Genomic DNA, 18,308 nt, shown 5'->3' with positions numbered 1-18,308 from the left:
CCGCGCGGGCTAGCACTCGCAGCGACAGTGTACGCAGATTGTTACAGAACTACATAGAAGAGAGACAACTTGAAGACCCATGCAAAAAAATACAAAAAAAAAACATTCAAAAATCACAAAATAGTCAGGTCTTAGAATTGGTTAGCGAGATCGTCGATACGCTTATAGATGACCTGTCCGTTTGACAAATAATCAGCCAAACAGTTGTTGCTGACTACCTGGCATATAGCTCTAATAGTCAGAACGGTCGTCATGCGATCTGTTATGGCAGTGCCGTGTCGTGGAACGATTGAGGTAATGATCAGCTCAACATCGACGTCGTCGTCGAGACCCTTCCGCAATCTCTCCGGCTGATAGTACTGCGCGTTGATTCGCACCTGAAAGATGAGCTCCTCTTCGAACGCGTTCATGCGTTTCGTTTCATTCGATGCGACAAATTCGTAAGGCGAACGAGCCGACGAGTCGCGCGCCCACACCGTCACGTCGACCGGCGACGCGTACGGAGGGTAGCTACGACGAACAATCGATACATTGCCGTAGTAGTCCACTTCCGAAACGTTAAAGACGGCTTCTCGGAAAGTAATGGTTCCGGGATCGTCATAATGCCAAAAGAGGATTTCAGACGGCGCCGACGGCACGTCGTCAACGAAGACGGTGATGTTCGACGGGCCGAGATGCGGCGCCGCTCGACAGCGTATTACAGCGTCGTGAACGATTACCTCCGCATTTTCGCACGTCTTCTTTCCAATCACCACGCGAACGGCTTTCGCCGTTTCCGAACGTGTCGTCGGACCGAAATGCGTTCCACTAACGTTTATCCAGACGTAATCGTATCGATAAGCTGACGGCGGGTTCACTGCCGTCACCGTCGACGGATCGAGTGCGCGGAAAGCGTTCGCCGTCCGTACGTCGACTTCGTCGACAGTGACGACGACGTCGTGTTTGCCAATGTTCAAAACGGGCGTTACACACGTCAGCGTCGTATCGCTCGTCACATTGACAGACGTGCAATTTTTCCCACCGATCCGGACTTGGACGACTGGGCCTGCACCCGAATCGGTAGTCGGTCCAAAATGATCGCCAAAAATAGTGACCGTTGTGTCGCCAAAGCGCGTCGCGGCGACGGGAAATATACTCGTAAAGACGGGCGGTTCGAGATACGTGAAAGCGTTGGGTACGATTCGAATGAGGGCGCTGTCGTCTATGACTATCTTCAGAGGAAGTGCCGTGCTGTTTATCACTCCCCGTGGCGTGTACGATTCAAAGACCGTGTCATTAGTTATCACTCGAGAGTTGAGTCCATAGATTCCGCCGATAAGAGCGTCTACCCTTCTGGTGCCTGAGTAATTGGCAATCGGTCCAAAGTTTGTTCCTGTCACTACTATACGGGTGCCGCCCGAGAGTCGACCGGCAATCGGACGCAGCTGTTCAAATTCGGGGCTAGGATAGTAGGTAAATGAGGACGCTTGAAGAGCAGAACTTCCGTTTAGTCGTGCGACGATTTTGTTTGGTATTGTAGCCGTATCTTCGAAGGCGCGAGGAAACACTGCTACGTAGCAATCGTCTTTGGAAGTGCACAAACTCGGATGCTGTTTGACGTAAGTCCAATCAGGCGAATTCAATTGAAGAAGGAATTTCATACTGTCGTTAAAATGGCTGATCTCGCCGCCGGTCAAGATACGGTAGTTCGTCCCTGTCAAATCGTCTTGCAGGCTTATCGCCGTGTAGTCTACCACCGAAGAATTTACGGGTTCGTCGAAATTGAGAGTGAGCTCTCCCGTAATAAGATTGACAGCAAAGTCGATCAAATTCGGTTCGGTCGAATCTCGCACGAAGTCGGTTGCTTTCTTTGCTGATGTCTTTGGGATGCTCTCGACTTCGTTCTTGTTCATATCGTCTATCATTTGACTTTCGACGACGATAAAGGTGTCGTACGTCCCGAGAGCAAAACCGGCGGTGCTCTTAATTCGATTCAAATCAGCGAATCCCAGTTTGACGGCAACAAATCTTCCATCGACGCGGATCAGGTCCCTGCTCTCCTCCGTCAAACGACGAAGTCGTCCCATCGGATTGCTAGCGGCCGACTGAAGTACAATGGCCGTAACGTCAAAGGAAGAAGCGTTGATCGTTTCCGAAAACGTGAGGGCTAATTCTCCGCTGTTCATGTCGAGCACATAGGACCACAGTTCGGGAGAGGTGACGTCTTCAGTGTAGTAGTCGACTCGCAACGCGTCTCCGTTGATTCTTTCAAACACCGAATTTTCGTTCATGTCTCTAATAAAATCTTCGCTAAACGAAAGATACGTTGACGTATTTCCGACAGCCAGGCTCTGAAGTCGTTTGATTTCGTTCAGATCGTCAAAATCGAAGGTAATTTCAATAAGATCGCTATCGGTTACGGACGATGTGCCGCCAGTCAGCACTCTCCTTTGGGCAATGGAAGCGAGAGGAACGTACGCCGACGCTTGGACCGTCACCTGGGTTACGTCCAACGAGGAAGCCTTTACCGTTTCGTCAAAAGATAAAGTCAGCGTTTCTGCGGTTAGATTGACGTTGTAGGAAACTAGCCTTGGTCCGGTCGAATCTCGGACAAAATTCGTTACGAGAGTGGCGTTGTTTTCACTAACCCGAACCACTTCATTTCTGTTCATATCTCTAAACGCCAGCTCGGTGAGAGATAGGTACGAGCTGTTCTTGTCCACTGCCAGACGGGTATTCTTCTTTATGGCATTGAGATCGTTAATGCCGATTTTGATTACGATTTCGGGAAGGTCATCTGACGGCGTTACCGATCCATTGGGTGGCAATCCTCCGCTGAGTAAAACGTAGTCGCTGCCGTTGGTTCCACCGGCTTGAAGTCGAACGGCTGTGACGTCCAACGACGACGCATTGATCGCCTCCGTAAACGTCAGACTCATGTCTCCGCTGTCGACGTCTAAATCGAAGGCGAGGAAGCGAGGCGGAATTCTGTCCTCGGTGAAAACGTCCACTTGTTGAGCATTGGATGGCGAAATAGCGCGAATTCGATTTCCGTTCATGTCTGTCACCAGCAATTCGGTCACAGAGATGTACGTGTTGTTCCTGCTCGTGCCCATATCGGTGAACGCTTTGATAACGTCCGTGTCCTCTTGATGCAAATCAATTGTTATCGTGTGGTAGTCATTCGTCGATGCAACGCTGTGCTGCAAAGTGTGCGACTCGGTCACTTCCGATCCATTCCATCGGTTCTGCAACGTGATTTCTCCGACGCTGAACGTCCTGGCTAGCACGGTTTCAGAAAAGGAAAGGACGAGTTTGTGCTCGTGCAAGTTGAGATCGAATGCCCATAATTCTGGTCGTGCAATGTCTTCAATAAAAGGATCCTCCGTCACTTTCCCGCTTCCCAAATCAGTAGTGTCGTGTATGGGAATGACGAAATTCGGTTCCAACGCCATGTCGGTAATTGCGTACTTCGTAAAGACGAGCCACGAGTTCGTGCGTTCAGTAAATATTTCCGTATTGCGCTTGATTTCGTTCAGATCGTTCCACGAAAAAGTCAGCACGACGACCGTACTGTCGTCCTTCTGTCGCACCCCGGACGTCAGTTCGTAGTAGGAGCTCGCCTCAAAGAAATCTTGCAGCCGATAGGCGGAGAAGTTCAGACTCGAAGAATTCACCGTTTCAGTAAACGTCATCGTCAAAGTGCCGTCCGTCATATTCGTCGAAAAACTAAGCATGACAGGTCGCGTAACGTCGGGCCTATGACCCGAAGACTTTAGACCGTATCCATTCGCTCTTTCCTCGATCGCATTCCACTCCATATCTCGTACGGCACCGTATCGGTGAAGCAAGTAGCAATCGGCAACTTCGCGACACAAATGCTTGCGTTTGATTTCGTTTAGATCGTCAATGGTCAGATTTACGCGCACAATTGTGCCGTCGGATGCCGTACTTTGTCCGCCTGTCAATGTGTGGTTGAAATCGATTGCCGTTTTCCCGTCTTGCAGAGTCAGTTCGGTCACCGTCAGACTGTCGGCTCGAATTGTTTCGTCAAAAGTGAGAATGAAGAAACCGGCGTCCATGTCGATAGTAAACGAGTCGACGACTGGCGGAGACTCGTCCGCAATGAACAAAGCAGTCGGCTTCGCTTGTCCGTCAAAAATTGCCGTCGCGCTATTTCCGTTCATGTCGTCAATAACTGATTCGCCTATTGCGATGTAGGTCGTATTTCCGGATATAGCCAAATTGCGTCGTCTTTTAATTTCATTTCTGTCTTCGGCGCCCAGGATAACGACAACGATATGACTGTCGTCCGATAGCGTTAGAGACCCGTTCGCTCCGCCGTTTAATCTGCGAGGACTCGAATGATAGTCCGCCTTCGATGTCATTCCGTTTTGAATAACGATCTCGCTAACGTTAAGAGACTGCGTCTCCACAGTTTCGTCGAACGTAAGGGTGAGCGTCGTAGTGTTCATGTCAAGCGAAAAGTTGACGAGTTTCGGCTTCGTCGTGTCTACGGTGTGAACACGAACTTGCTGTCCTTTGACGGCAACGACGCTATTGTTGTTCATGTCAAAAATGGTGAATTCGTCCAAAGAAACGAATGTATTATTCTGTGAAGTCCCCAAATTTCGCTTGTATTTGATTTCATTAAGGTCGATAAAACCGAGTTCGACGACAACGACTGGCCCGTCATCGTCAATGGAACGACTCCCAAGTGGCCAGGGGTCCTCGTGCAGTCTCTGTGAACTTGAATTCGCCACAAAGTCAGACTCGTTTAGAAGCGAGATTTTGGCGATTTTCAACGTTTCGCCAATTTTCACGGTTTCTGAAAAAGTCAATAAGAGCCGTCCTTCGTCCATATCCAAATCAAAACTTCGCAACGTCGGCTTAGTTGTGTCAGAAGTAAAGAGAGACACGTTCAAAGCGGACTCTTCTTCAATTGCAACGACTTCGTTTCCGTTCATATCCTTGACGAAATCGCGAGTGAAAAACAGAAACGAGTTGTCGTAGCCCGTCGTCAAGTTGCGGATCTTTTTCAAATAATTCAAATCGTCTTCTCCTAGATTGATGACGATTATCGGCCAGTCCAAACTTGTCGACACCGTTCCCTTAGGTGCCCCGCCGTCGTTGCTTAGGAACCGACTTTGGTAGCCTGCTGCACTCCTATTATCTCGATTGGCAAACGCGATAGAATTTACGTCGATTGAACTCACGTTGACGGTCTCAGTAAAAGTCAACGTCAAATTTCCAGAATTCAAGTCCAGCTCAAAGCCAAGCAGCAAGGGTGAAGTTGTGTCGGGGACGTAGGTTTGAACTTTGATGGCGTCATTTCTGCTGACGTTACGCACTCTATTCCCTTCGATATCGCTGATGAAAAATGAAGAGATAGAAATAAAAGTAGAATTTCTCGCAGTGGCGAGAGCGTCGAGCTGTTTCAACTTGTTTTGATCATAATCACTGAGACTGACGGTCACCACGGGACCGTTTTCACTAGTAGCCAAGCTACCAGGAGTAAGTCCATACTCGGCTGTTGCGTTTATCTGACTATTGAGAAGAACTATTTGCGTCACGTTGAAAGTGCTGACATCAACGGTTTCAGAGAAAAACAGCGTTATCAATCCAACATCCGCATCTAAATTGAACTTCTGCAAAACTGGACTCGTCGTGTCTGATGTATAATTTCTGGGCTGTTTAGCATTGACTCCGTTTGCGAGCGGTATCATTCTTTCTCCGTGCATATCGGTCAGAGCATATTCGTCAATCACGAGCCACGATTGGTTTCTGCTTCGAGCAATTTCTTTGATTTTAATCTGATTCAAGTCATAAAGAGAAAATGTCAACGTGACGTGCCTGTTATCGAGCATGGTGATCGTGCTCTCAGCCGATCCACCCGTGAGTCGATGTTTGTGAGTCGGATTGGCGTCGCTCACGTTCGAATAGCTCTGCAGAGTAAACGCTGCAAAGACGAACGAAGAGACGTCGACAGTTTCCAAAAAGGTGAGTAATAGGTGCCCTTCGTCCATGTCCAAGTCGTAGCTTATCAAAATCGGTCGAAGAGTGTCGTTATAAAAGCTATCAGCTTGGAGTGATACGTTGGTCGGAGCCGATGGATTTCCGACCATGTCGTCGATTACTCCAGCGGAAAATCGCACGTACGACGTCGATCGTCTGGTGAAAAGACCTTCCAAGGCTTTGATATTGTTCAAGTCGGAAAACGTGAATTGAAGAACAATCTGAAGGCCGTTTGCACTCGAACTTTCGCCGCCAGTCAGCGTGTACACGACGCTCTCGTTGCCTCTTCCTCCTTCAAGAGATATGCGAGAGTAGTTGAACGTCGAAGGTCGCACGGGTTCGTCGAAGTTCAAGACGAGACTACCATCCGTCATATTGACAGCAAAGGAGACCAAGTTAGGAGAAAGGGACTCTATAGGATGACCCGTCACCGATAAGACAGCTAAATTAGCTTCGTTTGCATTCATGTCCCTGACTGCGCCACTTCGCATGTACAGCCACGTGTTGTTCACCGTAGTCCACAAATTTTCCGTCACTTTGATGCTGTCCACGTCGGGCTTGTCTAAATAGAGTATGAACTCGTGGGCGTACGTTCCTCTCACTTCGCCACGAGCTCCTTTCAATTGGTACCGAATCGTGCCATTTGAGTTGGAGAAGGCGTAGAATTTCGGAAAACGGACTGTCGTCAAATTTATCGTTTCGTCGAAAAAGAGAAGGATTTCGTGACGGTCGAGATCCACCGTAAAATTGACGAGAGTTGGATTGCGAAGATCTTCGGTAAAGTTACGCACTTGCTTGGCAAAGCCGTCGAGCCTCGGAATCAAGCTGTTACCATTCATGTCGTAAACAGACTTTGCCGTGAAACTCAAGAACGAATTTAGCCTCGACGTGAAAACGTTCGTCAGATAATTGATTCTATTCGTGTCAAAGGAACTCAGATTAAGAGCAAGAGTTGGCCCGTCACTATGAGCGGTTCCCGTTGGTAGGCGGAGAGCGTGTGTTGGTCCTTGGGCCTTGCTTCCGTCCTGAAGCTGTAACTCGGAAACGTTCAACGACGAAGCAAGAACCGTCTCGGAAAAGTAAAGCGTCAGTATCCGATCGTGCATGTCAACGTCAAAATTTTGCAATTCTGGCGCTGTTGTGTCAGGAGTAAAGGCAGAAACTTCCTTTCCACTCACTGGAATGAGTTTATTTCGTTGCATGTCCTTGATAGCCTTTTCGGACACGGTGATAAACGTATTAGATCGGTTGGTTGCCAAGTCGACGATTTTCTTCAATTCGTTCATATCGTTCCAACCCACGCGAATGCGAACGAGTGTGTTGTCTGTTGCATTCTTCACAGAACGGCTGGACGTATTGGTTAGCACATAGCTGCTCGTCGACAAGGTCGTATTGGCAGAATTTTGTATAAGAATCTGAGTAACGTCGAGGGACGAGAGCAAGACTGTTTCGTCGAAAGTCAGCTCAAGCAAGGAAGAATCCATGTCCAGAGAAAAGAACACCAGATTAGGCCTCGTCTGATCCACTGTATAGTTCGTCACTTGGAGAGCAAGAGCTGAAGAGATTTCCACCAACAGGTTATCGTTCATGTCTTGTATTACCGACGGCAGTGCAGCAAGAAACGTGCTGTTTCTGCCGATAGCAAGGAGATTTAGCTGTTTAATTCTGTTCAAATCGGCTATTGTAATCGTGATAACAACAGTTGTTCCGTCTGAGTTGTTGGAGTAGCCGCCTGCCAGTTGATGCGTCACAAAATCAGACTGATTATTCTGCAGCGTTATTCCTGCCGGATCCAACGTAGATACGCGAACAGTTTCATCGAAAGTCAGATGCAAAGTGCCGTCATTCATGTCCAAGTTGTAGAATCGTAACGTTGGACTGACCGTGTCTTCAATAAAGATGGAAACTTGCAGAGGCGGACTGCTGGACGAAAAACCCGATCCTGATCCCGATCCCGATCCTGATGACGACGACAATCCAGAAACTTCTCTGGGTACGATGGCATTACCGTTCATGTCGTAAATGAGGTCAGAAGAATGAACGATAAAAACACTGGACCTTGATGTTGCCAGTTGGTCTATTTTCTTCAAGGCGTTCAAGTCTTTCGTCGTCAGATTAAGAGTAATATTCGTGTGATTCACAAACGGCCAAACAACTCCGCCGGTCAGCGTATACGTGTATCCTCCTTCTTCAGACGACTGCAGTGTCAGCAGCGTTGGATCAAGCGAGCTTCCGTCAACCGTCTCGCTAAAGGTAAATCGCAACTGCTCCAGAGTCAAATCCAGGTCGTACGACGAAAGTTCCGGGGACGTCTGATCTTCGGCGAAGTTTCTGACCCGTTTAGCTTTGCTTCTTCTAATTGAAACGACGGCATTCCCATTCATGTCCTCAATGGTGGCACTGGTCAGCGCTAAATAAGTGTTATTGACATTCGTTGCCAGGTCTACGAACGTTTTGAAATAGTTGGTGTCCGACGAGTCGAGCTCAATAGTTACTAGAGTGCTGTCATGATGCAAAATTCTGCCGCCAATGAGCTGCCTTTCTATCAGCGGTTCAAATTCCAAATTTTGAATTGTAATTCCACTCAGATAAGCAGTTTCAACTTTGACCGTTTCGTTAAAGACGATGACCAGCTGGTGAGAATCCATGTCGAGATCGAAGTCCACTACGACTGGAGATTTGGTATCCAAGGAATAATTCGTAACCTGTACCGGAACCGGAAAGTCGAGAAAGTTTCCATTCATATCACGGATACTAGTCGGCAACATCAAGAGGAACGTGTCATTTCTGCTTGTCGCCAGCTTTCTTTCTCTCTTTATTGCATTGACGTCGTCGATGTGAAGTTGCACGACAATGACGGTCCCGTCTTCCGACGGCGTGTATCCGCCACTTAGCGGTCGACGAACGGAGTTGTCGGCATTGAGAAGAATTATGTCATGTTGAACAATCAACGTCAAATTGTCCATCGTTTCCGAAAACGTCAGACGCAATTGCTCGTCGTTCATATCGAGATCAAACGAGACGAGCTTCGGATCGGTCGTATCGAGCGTGATGTTAGTCACTCGTCGTGCCGACGACGGAGGTACGGCTATCAACCAATTATCAGCCATGTCTCTAAAAGCCCGTCGAGTCAAAGCAAGAAACGTGTTGTCTCCCAGCGAGTCGCTCGCCAAATCGCGCAGCTTCTTTATTTCATTGAGATCGTCAAACGAGAAAGTGACCGTAACGTAGATCGAGTCAGCTGGTGTCCACGTTCCTCCAGTCAGAGCGTAGTTGCTCGCCGTCGAATTGTCCTGCGTTTCCTGCAACGTTATTTCGGAAAGTCGCACCATCGTCGAGTCCATCGTTTCAGAAAACGTGAGCAGTAACTCTCCGGAATCCAAATCGACGTCGTATCCAATGAGCTCCGGTGACGTTGTGTCAGGAACATATCGCTTTCCAAGTTTCGCTTTGCTAGAATCCATTTCTGTTACCTGGTTTCCATTCATATCCGCCACGGTCTCGCTCTTCATCGACAGCCAAGTATTTCTAAAATGCGTCGCTAAATTTCTCTGTCTCTTCAAATCGTTCAGATCGTCCGCAGACAAATAGACGGTGATATTTATTTCGTTAGTGGGACTGAGGCTTCCTCCGGTCAGTTGGCGATAGCTTGCCGTAAGAGTCGTATCATTCTGAATCATCAGTCCGGTAACGTCGAATGAAGAAACGTTTACCGTCTCAGAAAACGTAAGATGCAAGAGTCCTTCGTTTAAGTCTAAGACGTATTCTGCAAGTCGAGGAGGAGTTTTGTCTTCGGTGTAATTCGTCACGCGAGTAGCGTTGTTTCTCTCGACGCTGACAACGGGATTACCGTTCATGTCTTGTATCGTTGCCTCACTGAGAATAATGTAAGTCGACTCGGCTGAAACGGCTAACTGAAGGATTTGTTTAATCCTATTCAAATCGTCTTTGAAGATTTCGATTGTTATCACAGGACGATCGGCACTTGAAGAGTAACTGTAAGACGACAAACTGTGGGTGCTTAGAATGGCTGCATTCCACGGCAAAAACTCTATTTGCGTCACATCGAGTGACGAGACGTTGACCGTTTCGCTGAAGGTGAGGGTCACGTTTCCAGAATCCATATCAAAGTCAAAAGATGCAAGTGTCGGTCGAATTCTGTCTTCGGTAAAGTTAGCCACTTGTTTTGCCGACGTACTCTTTATTTCCTCAACACTGTTATTATTCATGTCGACGACCAGGCCATTGGTAAAACTGATGTACGTGTTTTCCTTTCCCGTTGCAAGACTGGGTATAGCCTTGATATTATCGAGGTTTTCCTTCCTAAGGCTGAGAATGACTGTCGCATTGTCCCCGTGATTAATTCGTCCGCCGATCAATCGCTCGTAGTAGGAAACGATGAATTCGTCGTTTTGCAGAGTAATTTCTGTGGCAACGAACGAATCAACCAAAACGGTTTCGCTGAAAAAGAGTGTAAGCTGTTCAGTCGTAAGATCCAGATCGAAAGAAACGAGAGCAGGTGCAGTAGTATCTTCGACATATTTGCTCACTCGAGTCGCAGAAAAACGGTCTATCGCCTCTATTTCGTTCTCGTTCATGTCCGTCAAAGTTGCCGTAGTCAAAGATATGTACGCTGTGGACACATTAGTCGCCAAACCAGTGAGCCTCTTAACTTCATTCAAATCTTCGAGAGTTAATTCTATTTCAAGTGAAGTCGAATCTTCCGACGAGGTCAGGGTGCCACCAGTAAGAGTATAAACTTGAAAGGCTGAGGCATTCGCATTCCTGTGGCTCTGAAGCGTAATTTGAGTGACGTCGAGCGACAGTGCACGCACTGTCTCATTAAAAATGATAGTCAAATTTCCCCGATTTAGGTCCAAATCAAATGCCGCCAATTCAGGCTTTGTCGTGTCTTCGGTGTAATTTTGGACTCGTCGAGGAGCATTCAGAGTCACCGCTCTTACTCTGTTATTGTTCATGTCACGGATGGCAAGATCGGTCAATGACAAATAAGTGTCGTTGATCTCTGTTGCTAGAGTAGTCAGCCGTTTCAATTCATTCAAATCAGAACGACCTATTTCGACGACAATTTCAGTGCTATCTTGACCCATCGGATTTCCTCCAATTATGCTAGATGCAAGCGTTAGCCCGTAGCTCTCAACTGGAGTGCTATCAAGCGTGGATCCGTTCACTATCTTTAGCTGCGTAACATCTAGAGAAGAGGCTTCCATCGTCTCGGAGAAAACCAGAGTCAGCAGACTGGAGTCCATGTCCAAGTCAAACCAATCCAATTCTGGCAGCGTTGTGTCCTCCGTGAATTTTCTAACCACTTTCGAGGCATTCGATTTTATAGGAACCACGTCATTTCCGCTCATATCACGAACAAGATCCGACGTTATTGACACAAAAGTGGTCTCGTTGAATGTTGCCAAAGAGTCTTTACGCTTTATTTCGTCCAAATCTTCTTTCGCTATGTTGATCGTCAATTCGGTCCTATCCAAAGTCGACGCAATGCTGCGGCGGGAAAGCGTGTGATAAGCAAAAGAATCTCCAAGATCGCTGCCGCTCCTCTGCAGCGTGAGCTGCGTCACGTTGAACGTGCTTGCGTCAACAGTTTCCGAAAAGAGAAGAGTAAGTAGCCCCGAGCCATCCATGTCCAAGTCAAACGACTGCAGAATTGGTGCAGTTATATCGGGCGAGTAAACTTTCGCTTGTCGAGCAGTAATTCCGTTTATCAGCGGTACGACGGGCTGGAGATTCTGATCCACTAGCGCCCATTCGGTCATGACAAGCCACGTGGTCAAATTCGTTAATCCGATGTACATATACTTCAGGGCATTCACGTCATCACTGCTTAGTTTCACGGAAACGTGAGTCGAATCCAAGGCCGATACATCGCCTCCTTGAAGTGAGTACGACTCGTTGGCGTAAGTCGCATTAAACGTCGACTGCAAAGTTATTTCTGTGACGTCAACGCTCTGATAGTCGACAGTTTCGAAGAAAACGAGAGTCATCGTAGCAGGTGCATCCATATCAAATTCAAAATATTCTAGCTCTGGCCTTGTCGTATCGTTGCGGAAAAAGACTGTTTGATAAGCATTTTCAGGCGGTACTGCGATTATTCCATTGCTGTTCATATCTCTCACGGAGTCGTTCCTGAACGACAGGTAAGACGTTTCTCGACTGACTAGTAGATTCTCGTCCTTCTTTATTTCATTGAGATCGTCATCGCTTATTTCAATTTCAATTTGCAGTCCATTTGTGCTATTAGTCGAGCCTCCCTTGAGTTGATACACTCTTCTGCGTCGCACACTGCGCGTCGAGAGGAGAGTAAAGCTCGTGTATTCAAACGACGACGCATTAACAGGCTCGTCAAAATTTAGCGTCAAAATGCCTCTATTCACATTCGTTAGGAAATTCAAAAGCTGAGGTGGCGTCGTATCGGGAATAAGATCGATCGCTTTGATGTATCGCTGATTAAGCGAATTGCCGGCAGTGGTCATGTCTTTTACCGTCTCGTCCTCCAATATAAGCCATGTGTTTTCGACATTGGTAGCTAGCAAGGATCGCAATTTTATCTGATCGATGTCAATTTTCAGGAGTTGAAGCATCACTTCGTGCGTGTCGCCGGTCAGAGGGGAACCACCCGTGAGTCTGTATTCTTGAGCCGAAAAGATTTCAGTGCCAGCCGAATAGAAGGTCATTTTGCGAGGATCTAATGTGCTAACGTCAACCGTTTCGTCAAACGTCAAGTGAAGAATTCCAGTATCCATATCCATTGTAAACCTTTCGAAAACTGGATCAGTGACATCAAAAATGTACGTGTCGACTTGTTTTGCATTTCCATCAGGCACAGCAGCCACGGTATTGCCATTCATGTCTCGTATAGCCAAGTCACGAAGAACGATCCTAGTGGTTTCCCTATTCTGAGCCAAAGTCTGCACTCGCTTGATGGCATTCAAATCGGACTTTCCTATGGTCACAGTGACGATGTAGTCGTTGAATTGGTTCGATCCGCTCGCAGCAGTCAGGTCGCTCACATTGACTCTATCGCTCGCATCCGCTTGAAGTCTTATGTATCTTGCATCGAGCGAACTCACGTCGACCGTTTCGTCAAAAGTGAGAGTCAATTTCCCTTCGTTCATGTCAAGAGAGAAATTTGTCAATTGAGGCTTCGTCTTGTCCGGCGTAAACTCGAAAACTTTGGCAGCAGCAGTACTGTTGACGGAAACGAGTCGATTGCCACTCATGTCAACCGCCGCGTCGCTCGAAATCGAAATAAACGTATTATTTTCCGTAGTCCCCAAATTGGTGAGATTTTTCAACTCATTCACGTCGTCGAAACCAAGAGTCAAAACCACTATCGTGCTGTTTTCTGAAGACGAAACGCTTGGCGGACCATTTAGTGAATGCCTGGTGATGCGAAGAACCGTCGTCGCATTCGCTGCGGCGTTTTGCAAAGTAATTTCCGTAATATTGAAAGACGACGCGTCGACCGTTTCGTCAAACGTCATGAGCACTTTTCCTTCGTCCATGTCGAGGTCAAATCTCGCCAACTGAGGACGCGTTGTATCGAAAACGCAGTTCGCTGCTAGCAGACCTTCGCCGTCAGTGACAGCGATAATATCTCGTCCCGATAGTCCGTTTATAAAATCGGCTGCCATGAGAACGTAGGATGAATTGCAGTCTTTATTCAGTCCGTTGGCTCGCAATCTCTTGATTTCGTTTAAATCGTCAATGCTCAAATCAACGGTTACGTTCAGTCCATCAGGACTTCTAGTGCTGCCGTCAGTAAGCCGATGACCGAACGCTCCCGTGCGGCCGTCTTGGATAGTCACGGCAGTCGCATCCATCGAAGAAACGTCTATTACACGATCGTAATGAAAAGTGACAGTGCCAGCATCCAAGTCCAAATCGAATTGCTGCAAAACAGGCTGACCTTCGTCTTGAACAAGTTTTTCGACTCTCTTTGCGGCATTCCTCGGTATGTGAACCAAATCGTTTCCCGCCATGTCTGGAACGGCTCCTCGCGGAAGCGAAAGATGCGTGTCGCCTATATATGTGGCAATATCGGCACTAAGAGCCAGAAAAGCGTAGTCGTCCTGCGTGAGATGAACAGTGATCACTCGCTTCGGCCCAAAAAGAGAATCGTCGCCGTATTCCAATCTTCCGCCACGTAACGTGTGCACGACGCCGAGGTGAAGAATAGCGTTCCTCTGCTCTTGAAACGTAAAAAGCGTGACGTTGGCGCCCGAAATATCAACCGGTTCGTCGAAGGCGATAGTGGCAATTTTCTGCGTCAAGTCCAAAAGGAGGAACTGGAACACCTGAGGATCGTCTCCGTCTCTCGAGTAGTTCCTCACCTGCAACGCGTTGAAAGAATCAACGCGCGCCACGATAGCATTGTCACTCATATCCTGAATAAATCGGGACGTTAGAGTAATGAAACTGTTGTCTTTTGACTTGGCCAGGTATTCGCGTGACTGCAGTATCTGATAATCGATGTAGGAGAGTTTCAGCGTAACGACGTAGTCGTCATTGTCGCTGTCGACAACATCGGCTCGAGTAAGTGTGTACTTGCCGTCGTCTGACACGTTCGCCGATTGATTCTGAATCGTCAATTCGTAGACTTTAATGGAGGATTTGTCAACAGTTTCAGAAAATTCGAGAGTAAGCGTGCCATTCTTTGTCATATTCAGCGTAGCGGCAATCAGCTGCGGAGGCACGACGTCCGGATAGAAAACGCCGACTCGAAGGTAATCGTCTACATCCGGCGGCTCGCTCAAGGCAGCATTCGACGACGTGTCCGTAATTGCCGAAGATTCAAGTCGGAGAAACGTATTGACGTCGGCGTCCAAATAAGACACGGTTCGTCGGAAAAACTCGACGTCTACTTTCGAAAAACAGAACTGCAACGTTCGACCGTCCGTGTCGGTCAGCCTCTCGCCGCCTGTCAGTCGATAACTGTTGCCGGTCGTGACGAAAAAGTCGTTGAAAACTATGCCAGCCGGATTGAAAGAAGTGACGTTGACTGGCTCGTCAAAAGTCAAGTTGACGCACCCGTAAGACATGTCCACGGCGAAATTTTGCAACAGCGGTCCTTTGACGTCGGGAATGTAAGTCTTCAAGAGCAGCGCTTCGTCTTCTTGCTTGGCTACAATTGCGTTTCCATTCATATCATCAACTGCTGACGCAGAGAAGGAGATGTAGCAGTCGGATCCGTTTCCTTTTTCTGTGCAGAGATCCAAGCTTTTCAGGTTGTTGAGATCGTCGAGAGTTAGTTCGACTGTTTGAATGCGATCGTCATTCGACTCCTTGATACCTCCCGTTAAAGGAGACTGGGTGGAATTTTCAACCGATGGAGCACTTAGCAGGAAAAATTTCGATAGATCAAGCGACGATTTTCGAACCGTCTCGGAAAACGTAAAGATGATTTTCCCATCGTGTAAGTCGAGCGTCCAATCGACTAGAGTAGGTTTAGTGGTGTCTTTCGTCAGCGACCGAACGTTGATCGCAGAATCTTGCAGCACTGGTACAACTCTATTAGAATTCATGTCGGATATGGCTAGATCGCTCATTGCTATCCAAGTTGAAGCTTCATCTGTTGCGAGACCGGTTAGCTTCTTGATTTCATTCTGATCCTCGAAGGACAACCAAAGAGTCATGATGGGATTATTCAAACTGTACGACAGGCCGCCGGTCAGAACATAAGTGTCTGATATTGGAGGCGACGAGTCGAGTAGCCTAATCTCGCTCGTTGCCAACGTCGATACGTTTACCGTCTCCGAAAAATTCATCGTAAGCGTACCTTCGTCGAGGTCCAAATCGAAATTTTCAAGGAGAGGTCGTCCGGAGTCCGGAATAAACTTGTAAACTTGCATCGCCTTTCCATTGACAATAGGAACGAGGCTCTTTGTCGATTGACTTGTGTCTTCGGCAAGATATTCCGTCACAACAACGTAGGTGTTTTCAAGTCCCGTTGCTACGTGTTCCAAACTTTTTAGAACGTTTAGATCAGTCGGAAGCAGAAGAAGTTTGACTACGGGTGGGTGAGCCGTCTCCTCCGAAAGTGCAAGAGGCGTCGAATCTCCTCCAGACAAAGAGAATCGTCTACCACTACCAGCATAGAAGCTACTTCCATTCCACGCCACGGCACTAGACGGAACATTGTACTCCGATGACTGAAAGGTGATTTCGGTTGGCACGAGTCTCTCCCCAATTTCTGTCGGATGTTGAACGAATTCGCTGAATGTTAGCATCACAATGCCAGCGTTCATGTCCAAATCGTACGAAACGAGTTCGGGATGGGTCGAATCGCGTACGAAATTGTCCGAATCAATCGCTTTCGGCGTGGTAAAATTGACATAATTTCCGTTCATGTCTTGCACTGCGAACGACTCGAGTCGAATAGCGCAGTGACGATTCGTCTGACACAGAGCGACATTCCACTTAATCTCGTTCAAATCTTGATCGTTTAGATTCATAATGACGACAGGACCGTCGCACATGACAACGAGTCCCCCTTTTAGCTGATGCCTGATCGAATCGAGAATGTTGGTCGTACGAGACAAAGTGATACCGCGAGGCTGCAACGAAGAGCCATTGACCGTTTCATCGAAGGTAAGAGTCAAATTGCCGGAGTCCATATCAAGCGAAAAGTCGACGAGCTGAGGCGACGTCTTGTCTTGAATAAATTCGTTCACCTGAAGAGCACTTCCATCGTCGATAGGGATAAGATCATTTTCTTTCATATCGTAGACGGTATTAGCGAGAACTCGAATGAAAGTATTCGATTTCGCTGTGGCCAATGCCGTCGACTGTTTCAGCTCGTCTAGATCAAGTTTCGACAAAACGATGACCAAATCCGGACCGTTGGCGCTCGTCGAAAAACTGCTGCTCGCTAACGTGCGAGAAGTTTCTAAATTTGTTGCTCTTCTGTCGTCCTGCAGCGTAATAGAGGTGACAGTCAACGATTCGGCAAAAACCGTTTCTGAAAAGCTGAGCGTCAACACACCTCGATTCATGTCCAAATCGAAACTTTCCAACACCGGTCTCGTTCTATCGATAGTATACCTCGAAGCTACGAAAGCTGAAAGTCTATTGTACAGAGGCATGACAGCCAATCCATTCATGTCTTTTATTGCCGAAGGTTCCAATACCAAATACGTAGACAGTCTCGACGTGGCAATCGTTTTGACTTTGATGGCGTTGAGATCGTCTCGAGTAAGATTCAAAGTGACTATGGTATCGTCGATAGCACTTGCTAGCGATCCATTAGTCAGCGTGTGCTTGCCCGTCACGTCGCCTTCGTCGACGCTCGAATCCACTTGGATGGTAAAAGACGGATAGACAACAGTAGAAACATCCATCGTCTCTCGGAAAGTCAGAATCAGTTGTCCCTCGTCCATATCGAGATGATAGCCGCGTACGCGAGGCCGCGTCGTGTCGTTTTCGAATACAGCCGCTTGGAGACCAGCGAATCTCGATATTGGAACGAGCCAGTTAGAAATCATGTCTGTGATGGCGGTGTGCGTCACGCTGACGTACGCCGTGTTGATGTCAACAAAAAGGCCGTCTCGCTTCTTTATTTCGTTCAGGTCTTCCAACGTTATTTCGATTCTCATTTGCAATCCATCGGAGCTCGAGCAGTTTCCGTCTGTAAGAGTGTAATATTGCGTTGACGAGGACGAGATGTTGGGAGACGACTGCAAGGTAATTTGGGTATAGTCCAAGTTGCTTCGATCGACGTATTCATCAAAATTGAGTATGAGCAAACTATCGTTGATGCTGACAGTAAAATTTTTCAAATTTGGCCGAGTCGTATCCGGAATTAATAAATTGGCGAGATGAATGTTAGGGTTGATCTTATTTGGCTCTAGTGCCATGTCAATAACTGCTCCAAAAGACAAAGACAGATAAGCGTCGTTGGCATCGGGAACAGTAGCGAGTTTTTGAAAACCCTTGATTCTGTTTAGGTCGTACACGTCGAAAACGAACGTCGCGACGTCGCTGTTGTTGCCTGCAAAGCTTCCTGCTCTCAGAGAGTAGAACTCGGTCGGAGAAGCCATTCGATTTTGAATCGTGAAGAATTTCGGTATAGCTGATTCAATGCTAATGGTCTCGTCGAAAGTCAACGTCATGTTCCCCGAGTCCAAATCGATGGAGAAACCTTCAAACGTTGGCCTCGTTGTATCGGGAATGTACGATTTAGCCTTTTGGGGGTTGAGCTCGTTGAGTTCGACAACAGAATACCCTTCCATATCTTCAACGAGTCCTGCATCGATACTAATCCAAGTATCGGAACCCGAACTGTC

General features: G+C 47.5%; 1 protein-coding gene across 2 annotated transcripts in view; it reads right to left on the bottom strand.

Annotated features, from left to right (window-relative positions):
• Window positions 1-24: 24 nt before the first annotated feature.
• LOC136190237 (uncharacterized) overlaps window positions 25-18,308 on the bottom strand; it is a 47,524-nt gene continuing 29,240 nt past the window's right edge. For both annotated transcript variants that reach the window (XM_065978336.1, XM_065978337.1), the window contains exon 3: window positions 25-18,308. This exon is cut by the window's right edge and continues 28,937 nt beyond it. In XM_065978336.1, the coding sequence (XP_065834408.1) occupies window positions 132-18,308 (18,177 nt within the window). In that variant the 3' untranslated portion in view covers window positions 25-131.

This window comes from Oscarella lobularis, chromosome 8 (genome assembly GCF_947507565.1).
Source record: "Oscarella lobularis chromosome 8, ooOscLobu1.1, whole genome shotgun sequence".
NCBI lineage: Eukaryota > Metazoa > Porifera > Homoscleromorpha > Homosclerophorida > Oscarellidae > Oscarella > Oscarella lobularis.
The sequence above is the reverse complement of the archived record's forward strand: the minus strand, read 5'-3'. Positions and strand labels throughout refer to the sequence as shown.